Source organism: Urocitellus parryii, chromosome 5 (assembly GCF_045843805.1).
Source record: "Urocitellus parryii isolate mUroPar1 chromosome 5, mUroPar1.hap1, whole genome shotgun sequence".
NCBI classification, from domain to species: Eukaryota; Metazoa; Chordata; class Mammalia; order Rodentia; family Sciuridae; genus Urocitellus; species Urocitellus parryii.
In genome coordinates, this window is record NC_135535.1 from 187,315,292 (window position 1) to 187,329,947 (window position 14,656).

General features: G+C 53.1%; 1 protein-coding gene across 2 annotated transcripts in view; it reads right to left on the minus strand.

Annotated features, from left to right (window-relative positions):
• The window catches only part of Sh3pxd2a (SH3 and PX domains 2A), a 215,285-nt gene extending 201,096 nt beyond the window's left edge, over positions 1-14,189 (minus strand). For both annotated transcript variants that reach the window (XM_077799000.1, XM_026401179.2), the window contains exon 1: positions 13,646-14,189. In XM_077799000.1, coding sequence (XP_077655126.1) covers positions 13,646-13,717 — 72 coding nt within the window. In that variant the 5' untranslated portion in view covers positions 13,718-14,189. The remainder of the gene's footprint in view (positions 1-13,645) is intronic.
• Between the last annotated feature and the right edge of the window lie 467 nt (positions 14,190-14,656).

A 14,656-nucleotide genomic window follows, 5' to 3' on the forward strand; every position in this document is an offset into this window, starting at 1 on the left:
GCTGGTATGACCCTCATAGAGCCTCTCTCTAGCAGATGCCACAGGCTCCGTCCACGTTGCCTCTGTCACAGGTGCCATGCAGCCCTCTAAAGTTCTGGGAAGCGATTCTCCTGCCATGTGGGCTCCACTAACAGCACTAGCTGGGCACCAGCCTCCGAGTGCTCTCCTCTTCCTCAGCCCAGGTAAACCTCCCCATGATGCCATGGGGACGGAATAGCCCCATTTTACAGAAGAGGGCACTGAAACTCCGAGTGGGTGAGTCACTTGCCCAAGGCCACACAGCAAGAAAAGGTAGACTGACATATGAACTCAGGCAGGGGCTCTGATCTGCTGAGTCCCTTCCTCTCTGGGGTGCAGCCACATTTTCCTCCCCTATCCATGAGTAGGCCACATCCCCAGATGATGGGAATGGAGCCGCCATTGCCTTTCTCCTTGAGTGAGAACTGACGAGGGCTAGGGAGGCTTGCACTGCGGGGGCATCGGCTCAGCAGCTGAAGACCTCAGGCACGCCCGCCATCTTCTTCCCACTTCCCACATTCTATCATCAGCAGAACCAAGTGGAAGAGTGATCCCAGCCTCCTTTCTCGTGCCTCCACCCTGACTCATAAGCACTTCTGCCACCACCTGTCAGTCCCAAGGTGGGATTTCTGACCACAGGGCAAAACAAAGCCAAGCTAAAGAGCTGAGCAGCCCAGGTTCAAAGTCAGGTTAGGGGGCAGTAACTCTGCGGGCTCTCTGCTCTGCATGGGCAGGTTGGTTCTTTGGGGTGGTAAAACAGCACCCCCAGCCACCTGTCTTAAAGGACCAAGCTCCTGGGAGGAGCACGCAAATTCCCATTCCCTGGGCTCCTATGTGGGCCTGGCACAGGTTTGAATGTTTTACATACGTTAGCCCATTTAATCCTCACTACCAGCATGGAGATGCTTTGATCATCCCATTTTTCGGATGAGAAAACTGAGGTGCAGAGAACTTCCTCCTCCCTGAAGGCCCTGCAGCTCTTGAGTGGCAAAGCTGGATCTCAAGTCAGGTGGCCTGCCCTCAATGACTGCCCAGCTACCTCAACAGCACTGCACTTAGTTCTCACAACACCCTGCCACAGAGTTACTATGAGCTGCTTTTACAGACAAGGATACTAAGGACTGGTGCTGAGCTACCTGCCCAAGGCCATGAGCTGAGTAAGGGGCAGAGCCGGGAGCCCAGCTGAGGTCAAATTCAGGGGTACCACTCACACTTGCCTCGCTCCGGGACAGGAGGGGACAGTGCCAGAGGGGAGGCAACAGGCCTGGGAGAGGGCAAGCCAGGGCACACTAGCTGGCCCAAGGCAGGCTCCATAGCATAGAGCCAAAGGGCCCCAATGCCTGATGCCATGGAACCCAAGGGTGCAGGGCCAACAAGAGCCTGGGGCCAGCAGACAATGGAGCCAAGGACAGCTGCTGTTTATTTTGGGGCTGGGGAAAAAAGGGAAGGACTGGGTAGGACCCGCCTCCATCCAACAATAAGCTGAGCAGGGCCGGGTGGGGAGGCTGCCAGACCCCAGCAAATCAATGCCCCACCACCTGCTGGGCTTTGCCGAGAGCTGAATGGTCTAGGTGTCAAAAACTCTCTTGCCAGACACCCTAATCTGGCCTTCACCAACAAACACCCCCAGCCCCCTGGGCTGGACTTGCAAATGGCCCAGGAAGACAACTTCCCAGAGCAAACCCACCCCCTGCAGTGTCGAGTTCCAGGAGCAAATGGTTTTTCCTGTCTGGGGAAGAGAGACCGCTTCTGCCGGCCTCCCAAGGCTTTGGATCCCCTCACTCTGACACCAGTTAACAAGTGTCGCAGGCAAGGCCCACAGGGGGCCAACCTGGGCTGCTGTGAGACTGGCTGGTTGGATTCCCTGAGAGGCTACGGAGCAAGTTTTCCCAAAGGACTTTGAGTCCCCCTGCCTGGCTCGGAGCCCCAGCTGGTAAATGAATCTCTCTGTGCCCCTGTTTTCTCATCAGCAAAGAGAGGTGCACCCTAGTGCTTTCCTCATAGGGTTGTTCTGAGGATTAAAGGTGCTTAGAAGCGTGCCTGGCATATCAACAGTGCTGCCACTGCTGTATGACTTGGCCTTGGGGTTTCCTTCTCGCTGTGAATACGGAAGATAGTTTTCCTGGATCAATACACCGAGCATTTAGGTTCCCAGGTTAGCCCATAAAGGAGGTGAATTGAAGACCTCTGGTTTTTGAGATGTAATTCTGTCGACCGGGAGAAAGAGAAGAGTTTTGGTGGGCTGACCTGAGACTCTTAGCACCATTTATAAGATTATATTGATAGAAACATGTGTTTTGAGTTTCCACCAACCAATTCCTACAACTGTAAGTTAGAAGCTGTGGTAAAAATAGGAGTGGGGTGGGAGGAAGGGGCTTTGCTAGAACAAAGCCTCAGTCTGGGTTTATCACCCTGATCAGGGACCTACCATGATGCAGACGCTCTGCTGGCCTGAGGAGGGTGTGGAAGAGGCAGGACGCTGCTCTCACAGGGCTCCCCACTTCTGGCTCCCGGCTTTCTGCACAGTGCCTCACACATGGTGGGTACAAGACTATGTTCAGCCTCCAAAACTCCCTAATGTGCACACAGTCCGGGACCCTGGAGCTCCTATCTCCATCACTGCTGACCACAACTGCATCTCCTCAGGGTCAAACCCCAAAGAGTCCCCAGTCACTTTTCCAGCAGCATTTTGGCCAGTTTCCATCTTCGAGGCCCATCCCTGAGCAGAGCATGCCACCCAGGTCGGGGAGGGATATGGGGCTCAGGTTGACCCCCTTCCCTGCCCCCACTACCCGCTGCTCTTCCCTCATCAGTCCACAGTGGCCTCCTTGCTCTTGCCTAGAGAGGTCAGGCATGGCCCTACCTCAGGCCCTTAGCACTTGCTGTTCCCTCCTCCCTCAACTACTTTCCCCAAATAGACACAAGCCTCACTTCCTTGCCTTCCTCAAGTCTTATTGAAAGTCACCCACAGACTGGGGCTGTCCTTGAATACCCTCCACAAAAAGCACAGCAACCCCCACATCACCAGCCCTCCCTTGGTCCCTCACCCTCCCTTAGTTCTCTCTACAGCATTTGTCCCCCATCTAACACAGGATGGTTTTACCCATGTGTCTGTTTACTGTTCCCCTTCTCCCATCAGAATGTAAACTCCAAAAGGGCAGGGGTTTTCATCCGTCCTGCTGTGTTCTCAGTGCTTGGGAACATCGAGTAGTGAAGAATGAATATGAGTAAGTAACAGCTTGCCAAAAGCTGGAAACCCAAGGCCATTCTTGGTGTTAAATGAGAAGTAAAACGGTAATCATTTTTAAAATGCACAGACAGGAAATATTTTAGGATGAGAGGTCAGGGAAGCTTCCGGAAGGTGGAAGAAATGGATCAAAATCATGGATGATAATGATGTTAATGACAACAGCTGCCATTTATTGAACAGCTATTATATGCCGAGCGCTACACAGAGTCACAGCCATATGGGGTAGGTATTATTATTATTCCCATTTTACAGATTAAGAAACAGAGACCCATGGAGGTTAAGAGGCAGGGCTGAGACTCTCATAACCCACCTGGGACAATGGGCGGAGGCTATCAATGCCCTGTCCCTATCCTCTTGCCCTCAACTTCCAACCGCTGGCACCTCAGTCTCTCCCCAGGGATTTATTCCAGTTTCCAGAGCCTGTTTTTTGCCTGAGGCTGGAGTTTTTGCGCATCAGCTAGAAGACAGGAGATTAAATTGCCTCCTGCTCCAACCACAGAGCTGTGCTGTCCACCATCCTTAAGGAGAGGACAGAACCCCTGCAGCTGGGACCTCTGAAGGACCAGGCCTTCAAAAGTGATCCTGGACAAGAGTTGAAGGGGAAGAAAAATTCGAACCCAAAACAGAGACAATACCTCCCCATAGGCTTGTAGCAAGTTGTTATCTTATCTCGACCAGCAGCTGCAGACCTATAAGATAGAGGGGCTCAGAGGAGGTCAGAGTGAGCAGGTGACCTGGGGTTTAATCCAGATCCTTGATGCTTTATCTGGGACCCATGAGCTCCTAAGTCCCTGGCCTCTGAGGGAGCTGTCAGAAAAGGCATCTGGACGACCCTGGATATCCAGCCTTCTGTGGGAAACCCACTGCAACACACTCCCCTTTGGTGAACTCCCTTTCTTCTGAGCCCAGGGCAGTGCTAAGTGTTCCGATCCCCCACCTCCAGAGCCACAAAGCAGGGTGAGGGCCCCCCGGAGAGCATGGAACAGCCACAGAGCCCAAAGTCTGAGGGAGAGTCGAGAGGGTGACAAAGGCCACGCATGTGCAGCTACTTTTGACATGAGCGGGTGTCTCCGGCCTGGGCAGGGGGAAAAAAGGACACCCACCCTGCAACCCCACCTCTGGGAACCCAGTAGAAACATCACAGGTTTTGTTGCTGCAGAGATCTGGGCTCAAACCCTGCCGCCCACCATTTACCACCAATAAATACCAGAGGCAAGATGTGGGGCCTCTCTGAGTCCATTTTCTTATGTATATGACACAGATGATGACCAGGGCCTGCCTTGGGTCAAATGAGACAACAAACAAGGAGCCCTAGCCCAGTGCCTGCACCTAAAAGGGGCTCCAATAACTCAACTCTCCACTTCCCCACCTGGAAGGGTGCCTTGATCAGCTCTGAAATCATGGGGAATATGAGACTGCTCTTCTCAAGTTGCCAATGAGCGATGACTAAATAACGAATCCCGCTTGAAACCAAAGCTCAGACATCCATTCTAGGACAGACCTCAACTCTGTAAGAGAAGGATCAGTTTGCCAACCCCCTGGGGCTTAGGCCAGCATCAATCCCTGGCAGCCACCTCCAGGAACCTGGTCCTCATCAACAAGTACTTATGTCCCTCCTGGGTGCCAGGCACTGTGCTGAGAGCTCAATTAATCCCTTCCGGCCCAGAAGGCAGAATTCAGGAGTTTCCCTCTGAGAGCTGCCCTGCTAGCACCATGCCAGGCAGTTGGGCCTCCTCCTCTGTTGTCACAAAGAGAAATTCTCCCACACAGGCAAGTCCCTTAAAATAGCTTTTTGGGTCTGGGCCATCAGGAAACAGAATAAAGCTGGATCAGAATCGGGCCTACCATGAAAGTTTATAAAGCAGCCACTTCAAATGTCAGGAACAGCCCCTATACACTCAGGGTGGGCAACAGTGGCAAGGCAGGCTTCCCAAACAAGAACGGGGATGCCATTCCACAGGAGAACAGCATGTTGGGCGTGAGACCCTGGGCAACCCTGGAGTGTGTCAGGCACAGGGACAGCAGCTGGGGGAGGGGCAAACACTCCTGATCCTGCGCTTGACTGACAAGCAACCTTGCCTTTCTGAACTGCAGGCTCAAGTCAAATGGGGTTAAAAATGCAGCCCCTTCAGGTCTGTGTTGGGGCCGGAGATTATAAATCAGAGGGCTGGCAGTGCCTGGCACAAAATGTGTGGTGGCTGCGTGACAATGGAGGTGACATAAAACAGGTCAAGTTCTGCTTCAACTATTACCAAGTAAGAATATTCCTTGAGAAAAGAAAATGCGGGGGCCTCTACCAGGGAGGGTGCTGTGATGGGCAAAGCAAACCAGCCCACAGCCTCCTGAGCCCATACCCCACCTGGTGCCCCCCGCAGGTTCACCATCAGAGTGGGACAGCAACCCCACCCCCTGTTACTAGGAATTTCCGTCAGATCTGATAAGAGTGATCAACAGCCCCAGGTCTGAAGTTCACACTCCCGGGATCCCAGAGACAGATTGGATGGCCCCTCACACTGGCCCCTACTACATTATTTCTGCTGTGTTGACGCACTCGGAGGAAGGGCTTCTGCCCCATCCCGCTTTGCTTGTGCCTCCACCCAGGCTTGGGAGGGTGGCTTCCTCACCAGCCAGAGGGAAATGACAGCAAAAGGTCAGAGAATGCCTCAGGGTGGCTGGGCAGAAAGCACAGCTGTTTCCTCTTTGTTAACTCAGCCGCCTGGGAGATGCTTCCTCCCCTCAGGTAAGGAGGAGGAGAGATGGGCATCTCTCTTCCCATTCCCCAAAATGACAGGTTTGGAAAGAAGCAAAGTGTCATTGCCAGAGGTGGTATTCTAGAAAGGTCTTCAGGGTGAGGGTCTGAGGTGTCCTGAGTCAGCCTGGCTACACCTTCTCAAGAGGAGGCTGGGCAGGTGAGCCTTGCTGAGATTCTCTGGGAGTCCAGAAGAGCTCTTTTCCTAAAGTGTCCTCTGCCCCACGGGATTAAGAAACCAGCCTAAGGGCTCTGGAGCCTCCGACAGTGATTTTCTCTGGGCTCAGTGCTTTGCAAAGCAGTCATCATGGCTTCTGCAAGGCAGGCCGGAGAGGAAGTATTCACCTCCTTTTCTTTATGGGCAAATGGAGTTCCAGAAAGAGGAAAGTGAGGTGTGGAAGAGCTCATGGCTGGAGAGACTAACCAGTAAGGTCTCAGGTTGAACCCCCTGGGGGCCCAGTCCCCTAGGTTCAGACCATGTCATTAAGGGAGTTCAGGATCTCTGAGGGGACACGGCAGGCTTTGGAGCCCACAGCTCCACGACAAGTGCAACTCATGGGCTGCACAGGGTCTGGCCATTCACTTGGGCTCCTGAGCCTGGATGCCCTCCCCTGGGTGATGTGGATGCCAGCAAGCTGGAGGGGCTGTTTGACAATATCCACAGACAACTCTTAGCACATAGAAAGCATTTCAGAACGTGCGCTGTTATTTTTATTATGACGTTTCACCTGAAGAATAAGACTTGCTAGAACATCTAGGAGTGGTGGGGGTCAAATAAATGAAGAAGTAGTTGTACTTAAAATACTCAAAATGAGTTCAGAAAGCTCTTGGAGTTGAAGGCAACCTTAGTGTGAGTGTTTCAGATGACACTGAGAGAGACTTCGAAGCTACCCTGGGTCCCGTGGAGCTGTTTGGTATTAGCCCCCAGGCCATCTAAGGATAGGCCTGCCAGCCAAACCCACAGCAGCCAACACCTCACCCCTGGCTGCTCCCCCCTCTCCTCCTCCACAGCCCACCCTCCCAAGAGCCTGGGTGCAATCAACTTTTATGGAGCAGCCTGACCCCTAGAAATAAGAGCTATAAACAGGAGGGTCTGGGATCTGGCCAAGTCAAGCGTCCCCAAAGCAGAACTAGAAAAAGGTTCCAGTCCTGACCTAGCCCTGTTCCAGCCACGGCAGCAAGAGCAACCCTAGAGTCCGTTCTGGAGCCCACCCAAGGTCTGGTACCAAGAAGCCATTGTCACTGTCCCCCAGCCTTGGTGAGAAAACAGAGATTCCTAGGGATCTATTCAATAAACTCTGAATTCCCTGAGCTGCCACCCCAGGCCCTCAGGATCTGGCTATGACCTTCTCCTCATTCTTCTTCCCCACATTTAGGTTCTGCCTGGATTTTCCTGACCCCTTCCACCTCTGCACTTTTGCTTTTCCCTTTTTGGGAATCCCTTTTCCTGATTTTCCCATCTCAATCCTACTCTTTCCTAGCCAATCCTAATGACTCCCCAAGGCCCACCACGAAGCCTGTCTTCAGCCATCCTCCTTCCCTGAAAACTCTGGGTCACCGGGAGCTCTCCCTCCTCTGAGCAGCTTAGAGACTTAATGATTCACATGGCAGATATGTATGCTGCACCTTGGATGTGTCAGGTGTCGTTCTAAGCTCTTCACATGGAGGACTCGAGCCTGTGAACCAGGTCCGATCTCCCACATTTTTTTCCAGATGAGGAAACTGAGGCAGTATAAGGAGGAGATGGAATTCCAGCCAGGGATACCAGAGTCGGTAGGTACTCAAGGACACACAGCATCCCCAGAGGCACCTCTCCTGCCCTCAGGATGTGGTGACTCCCCATCTCTGATTCCCAAATCCGTGAGCTGCCATTGTCTTCCCCCTGAGAGCCGAGTCCAGGAGAGATAACCAGAGTCACGTAAAACAGAGTTCACACAAAATGCCCTCTAATGGCATCTTCCACAGTGCCTGGCATCCCAGAAGGTCTCATGTTAGTTCTTGCCATCCTGACTGGACTCTGGTCAGTTCTGTGCCTGCAGCAGGGGCTCAGTCCCCATGGCTGATGTAGTGATTTGCCTGGAGGTTATCTGGGCCAGGAGAGGGGTCAGCTTCACATCCCATTAACCTGCCTGCCTGCAACTGATTCCCTGCAGGCGGCAGCAGCCCTGCCAGGCAGGAAGCAACTCTGGGAATTGGCCTGTTGAACGCTGACCACTCTAGTGGGAGCGTCCATTATTTTTGGCAATTGTCATGGCAGAGGACACCTCTGGCCCTCGCTCAGGACTCATTTCCAAAGCCAGAATCTCCACCTCATTTCCCACACACACACCCCTTGTCCTTCCTGTCATTTGGGTCTTGGTCCCAATCCATTATCCCTTTCCTGGATTCTCAGAACTCAAGAGGAGTAAGTGTGACTACTGTATGTATAACTTCATTTGTTTTATTTTGGAGGCAAAAGAGAACAGAGTTGCCTGTTAGACTTTTTCTGGCCAAGAAATAGTCTGGTCAGTGACTCAAGCTGAGGAAATTAGAAGGTAATTTCCAGGGAGCTGCTTTGCAAACCCCAAGTCAGAAGTCCCCCCAAACGCTCCCTAATTTGGCCTCCACTGCCCGTTAACTCCGCTGGCCCCAGAATATCTCTCCGGAAAATGCAGCAGCTGGTGCTTATATTTCTGGAGCTGGAAAAAGTCTCCTCTGACATCAAAAAGGTTTATTTTTCCCTTCCCTTCCCCTCTGCCTGCCACCACACATGGTGATCCCAACCCCAGTTTGCCCCCCAGAAAACCCTCACTGAGCTCTGAGCAAGGCCAGGATAAATGGCTGGCTGTGATCCCTGTTCCAACGGTCTTGAAGGATGTGGTTGGTTGTTCCATGAGCAAGGAGCCTCGTCAGCCCTGTGAATCACCCCTCAATCACTTCCCTCTCCAGAGAAGAAACAATTCCTGTTCCTGTGCATGAGAATATACAGAGAAAGAGAGAGAGAGAGAGAGAGAGAGAGAGAGAGAGAGAGAGAGAGAGAGAGATGGGGAGCAGGCAAGAGTGCTCACCCCTGTATGGCACTGACTACTGACCTTGCTTTTAACTGGAGCACCTTCTTCCTCTCTCCCAACCCATATTCCTTCCCTTCTCAGCTATCAGGAAGCCATCAGTAGGTTCCAAGCTTAGCTCAGGATCCCCTCCAGGTCTGAACAGCTGTCCCATGTTTATCTGTTTCTCCAGGACTGGGTGTTTTCCATGGGGCAAGTAGCCCAATTTCACATCAGACTATGAACAGCTGGGCCTTCCTTTCTGCCCAGTCTTTCCTTTGCTCTCCATTTCACCTATAAGGTCCCAGATGTGCTTCAGTGCTTTGGTGAGGAGGAACACCACATGGAAACCAGTATGCAGTGAGCACCCATGATGGGTGCCAGGTTCTGGGTAGAAGCTTTCCCCTGAATTATGACAGGTCAAAGCCCTGTGAAATTACAGGAGGAAACAGAGCCCCAGAGTGACTGGTTCAAGGTTGCACAGCTAGGAAGAACCAGAGGCCAACCCAATCGGCCCAACGCCATTCCTTCCATAACGGAACTGGCCCTGGAGAAGGCCTTTTCAGACTGCAGCTGTACATCCTCACTCCTTGTGGGCTGGAGCCACAGTCTAAGGGCTCAGAAATGAATGAGTTTGGGGTCAATTCCTAAAAATGTGGTTCCAAGGACCCACACCAAAAGCTGTGATGATCTAAACACAGGGAGAATGTATTATTTCCACAGGGTCCACCCTTCATTCCTCACTCTGCGCATCACTGAGTACAGAAACCATTCTGAATTTGCTCCACTCCTCCCAATCCCCAGGGACCTCCCATCATTGCCCATCAAACTCACCTACCTGCCTCCTGGTGGAAGGCCCATACAGTGAGACAGCCCTCTGATACCACCCCCCATTATACAGGCCTGAGCCTGGCCTCCCCACTCATGTTCCAACTGAAGAGAGGGCCCATCTTAGAATCTCTCCTCCTTTGGACGTAAACTGACATGCATTTCCCAAGATCTGCCTGAGAGACCCCATGCAATCTGGTTAACCTCTCTTAGCCTGTTAACCCATCTGTAAAAAGAAATCAAAGAACCTCCCCCACACAGGAGTACATTGGATGAACTGTAGCAATCCCATGAGAACATGCATGTTGAGTGTTAGGCACCATGGATGGTAGCTGTTAACACTGGCTACTACTTGTTTTCCCTAAAGAGTTCTGTGGATATCAGAATGTACATGATTGGTATTTGTCTGAAATAAACACTCAGGAAAGAAAATGATGGTCCAAATCCAAACAGACATAATCCATCGTTTGCTTTAGATAAATGAGCTTCTCTTACAGCTCAACATACACCTATACTCATGTGAACACAAAGAATTATGTGAATCTGAACTCAATCCCTATCAGAAAGCTTCCAAATGGGATTAATTTGCAGTTTGCATCCAGCATTAGCAGGACCCTTTTAAGGACAAGTGGTGGCCAGTTTTCCTACAGTCTCCTGTGGGCAGCTCATGAAGACTAGGAAAGGGGCCCAGCTCCCGGCCAGGAGCCGGACCTAAGCAGCAGCTGCTCGCCCTTCCCAGCCCCACCCCTAGCAGGGGCTGGCAGAGAGAAAGGAAGCCAAGGGCTGGCGGCACCATGCAAACTGAAGGAGGCTACTGGCCTGTCTTGCATAAACAGACCCAAAGCACAGGACCCCAGGCAGCTCTCCCTCCTCATGGAGATGAGCACGCCCCTGGCTGGATGTCCTGAGAGAACCTTTGCATGTGTTCCTGGAGTTTGGGAGCCAGTGGAGCTCCTCCTGCTTGGGCCCCAGGCCTCTCTCATCAGCGAGTTCTGGCTAATGTGCACATCCCATAAAACCTCTTTCCTCTGCAATTTACCAAACCACAGACTCAGCATTCACCATAGGTGGAGGGCAGACTAGAAGGAGGCATGCTTCTCCAGTGTAGAGGTTTCTAGAACACACACAACTTGGACACAGCACATTCTGCCAGCTAACCACACCAGAGTACTTTACCCAGAACACTTAACCTTGTGCAGGAGGTCCACACCCCAAGGGCCAAGAGAGGAGGGAATTCCAAGCCTCAGGGGTCACAGCCTCCTCAACTGGCTCCTCCTGTCCCTGTTGCCCCTGCTTCCTATTATTGGACACCCTATTTTATGCCTTATGCCCCGAATGTAGAGGAATCTCTCCACCAACAGATATTTGTCTTTCTAGTCAACCTCAGCCAGACTTAAGGTACCATTGATGAACAAAACCCATACCACAGGCAAAAGGCCAGTTCAACTCAGAGGCTGAGACAGCTGTGATGCATATTACTCCATCCGGTTCTCAGTTTCCTCATCTACCAGATGAGTCCTTGATCCCTGCCAGCTCCACAATCCCACCACATACAACACTTTCTCCTCTTATTGTTTTCCAGGACTTCAGTTCAGAAATCTGTATGGCTCAGTGACATCACTCCCTGTCCCAAACACTATGTGATTGCTTCTTACACGGGAAGCAGAGCTGTCCCAGGAAACACTTTGTCTGTAAAAAGGGAGGAAATGATCATTTCAAGAGAACTGGACAGGACTTCTTTTGTGTTGCCCATACAGCACACGTTATTATCAATCTTAAGACCCAAAGACTTTCTTCCTTTTTGCCAGACCATTAATAGCTGCTTTTCAGAAACACTTTCTTAGTCAGAATCTCACCAACAGTCAGTTACCATTTAATGAGTGCTTGTTATGTGCCAGGGACTGGGCTAAGTGCTTTACATGGATGATCTCATTTAATTTTCCCCACAGCCCTCTGAAGTACATACTATTATTATCCGCACTTTTAAAGCGAGGAAACTGAGGCCCACGGAGGTTAAAGAACTTGCCTAAGGTTGTACAGCTAGTTAGTGGCCAACCTAGGCATTGAATAAGACCTCCTAACTTCAGAGCCCCCAGAAAGACCCTCCCTGGTCCTGGTGGAAACACTCCTGGTTTGTTGCCAACAGATTTTGCATTTGTAATCTTGGGCATTGTTGGTCAGAGCTAAAAGGCAAGATTTAAAATGTCTAAATTCCAGAGCTAAAAAAGCACCTGCCTGGGTCTTGGAGCAGAGTGCCATCTGTTGAAAGCAGTGCCAATCTCTGCCAAGGACTAGAAAACAGAACCCTTAAACTTAGCCTGCAAAACTTGAGAAAAGAGGTTAGGAAAACCGTTTTGATTCTAAATCCTGGTATGTGCAAATGGGCATCTGTCCTGGGAGCAGGGTGATCAACTGGTGATCCAAGCGCTCCAAAAGTTTTCTTGTAATGGCAGTAGAAGAAGCTTGCAAAGCCAGATGACACAAATGGATTGACTCCCTGATCGTGTGTCAGGAAATATCCCCCACAGGCACCTACCTCCCTGCCTGATCACTTTAACCTTCTCTCCAACCTGAGCCTAGTCACACTTTCTCAAATGTAAAGAACTCCCTCTTCAGAGCTCCTGGTGATTCCAGAGAAAGAGCCTGAGGCTGGCAGTACCACAAACCCCAGTTCCCCTCCAGCAGGGAAATAACAGGCACTTCAGAGATCAATGTGCAATCTAGCGCAGCAACCAACAGCCTGTTTTAATTGTTAAAATTAATGCTTTGAGCATTCTGAATGCTCCTTTAAATGCTTAATTTGCAAATAAGATGCAGCCCTGCTGTCACCATGTCCTCTGTACTTCGCAAACTGGGTTGTGGATCCCCTTTCTCTCTAGGACAGGAGCACGGTGCTAAGATAGGCTTCTTCAGATGTCAAAGACACTGTTTACTTCCTAAGGTGTGAAGGATGGGAAGATAGGACTGGCTTAGATGAAAAGGGGACTGTCACACAGAGCCTGGAGCCCGGCCCCCGGTCAACCTCAGCCCCTTCTCATTAAGTTTGGGGAAGGTAGGGGGTGGGGAGGTTGGCCATTCCTTGGAGACCACAGCCAACATTTGCCTTCTCGTGTCTGGAGATGGAGCATCACTTAAGAGGAAATGACCCCGGTTAAGGGTCATGTCCAGAGGAGGGATAAAAGGAAAAGCCACAATTCTCCTCACACCACGGGACACAATGGCTTTAAGAAGGAAATCAAAGCTGGGCGCTGAGAGTGGAGGGGGCAGGGGACACGGCGCTTCCTTCTGCCCCCAGACCCAGGCCTAGGCAGGCAGACAGCAAACGCGGGCTGCAGAGTGCGAGGCGTGGGTCTCCGGGCAAGCCTCTGAAAGCATCCCGGGCTGAGCGAGCGCGAGGACCCGAGCCCCCAGGGAGCGCCGGGAAGATGCTCTTTCCCAGTGGAGTCGCTCAACTGGGGGCTGACGAAAGCGCCCCCCTCCCCGCCCCAATCCATCAAAGCTCAGGCGGACAGATGACTTCACCGTTGTAACAGACAAGGGCAGCCACTTGCCAATTCCAATGCCAAAAAAAGAAACCGGAGAGAGGGGAGTGGAGAAAGGACAGAAAAGGTTTCCCTGAAGATCACAGCCCTGCAAAGAAACTCTAGAGCCACAGGCTGCCCTGAGGGCACGCAGCTCCGGGACTTACTTGCGAGGAGGAGCTGGGGGCCACCCCGCGCCCTGGCCAGCCCCCCGCTGGGATATCTGGGTGTGGGGGGAGCGGACAGTACTCACATAATGCTTGGAGGGGTTCCTCCGCTTCTCCACGTCCACCACGGTGGCATCTTGCACGCAGTAGGCGAGCATCTTCCCCACAAAGCGAGTGGCGCCCCCCGGCGGCGTCACCTTCTCATCCCGGCCCTGCTCCGGCTCCTGCAGCCCGGGTCCCCGCCGCCACCCGCCACACCGGCCCGGCGAGCCGATCGCTGCCCGGGCTTCCTGTGCCCACGGGCACGGCCCGGGTCAGGCGACGGTCCCGGAGGGCACGAGGGCTCCGTGCGTCTCGGGAGGCTCCCCGTGGGCCTGCCTTGCGCCCCTTCCCTCCCGCGTCGCCGCTGCAGCCGCCCGGCTCCTGCTCGCCCGCCCGCCTGCTCTCTCCGCCGCCCGGTGGGTCCGGCGGGAACTGGCGGAGCAGAGGAGGGCCGGGGGTGTGTCCCGCCAGCGAGGGCACCGGGCGGGGGACCAGATCCTGCTGTCAGCGCGCCGGGGAGGGGCCGGCGGCGCCCCTTCGCGGCGCTCCGGCTCCGGGGGGCTCGGAGCAGGCGGAGGTTGTGGGCGCAGGAGGCGGAGGCAGGGCCCGGCAGGCAGCGAAGGGAAGGGAAGGGAGGGGAGGGGAGGGGAGGGGAGAGGGGAAGCGCGCGGGGAGGGGCTCCGGGACGGGGGAGGGGCTCGGGAAGACGAGGAGGGGGCTGCAGGCGGCCCGAGGGGTAGGGGCGGGTCGGCGCGCCCCCGCCAGAGCCAAGAGAGCAGCCAGAGGCCTGGCGCGGCACTGGGCTAGCCCGCTGGGCACAAAAACTCGGGGTGGCTTTGGAGGGCGGAGGCTTGGGGAAAGTGAACGCCGCGCCCCCCCATCCTGGCTTTCTGTCTCTGAAAGGATTTGTGCCTTCTTGTCGCCACCTTTATGTCCCCCTACCTCTCCTGTCCCACATAGCTCTTTAATGAAAAGTAGTTTATTACCCGGCTGTTACTGCCCAGGGACTCAGAAAGAGAAAGGAATGGAAAGGGCCTGCATTAAATCCTTCAATC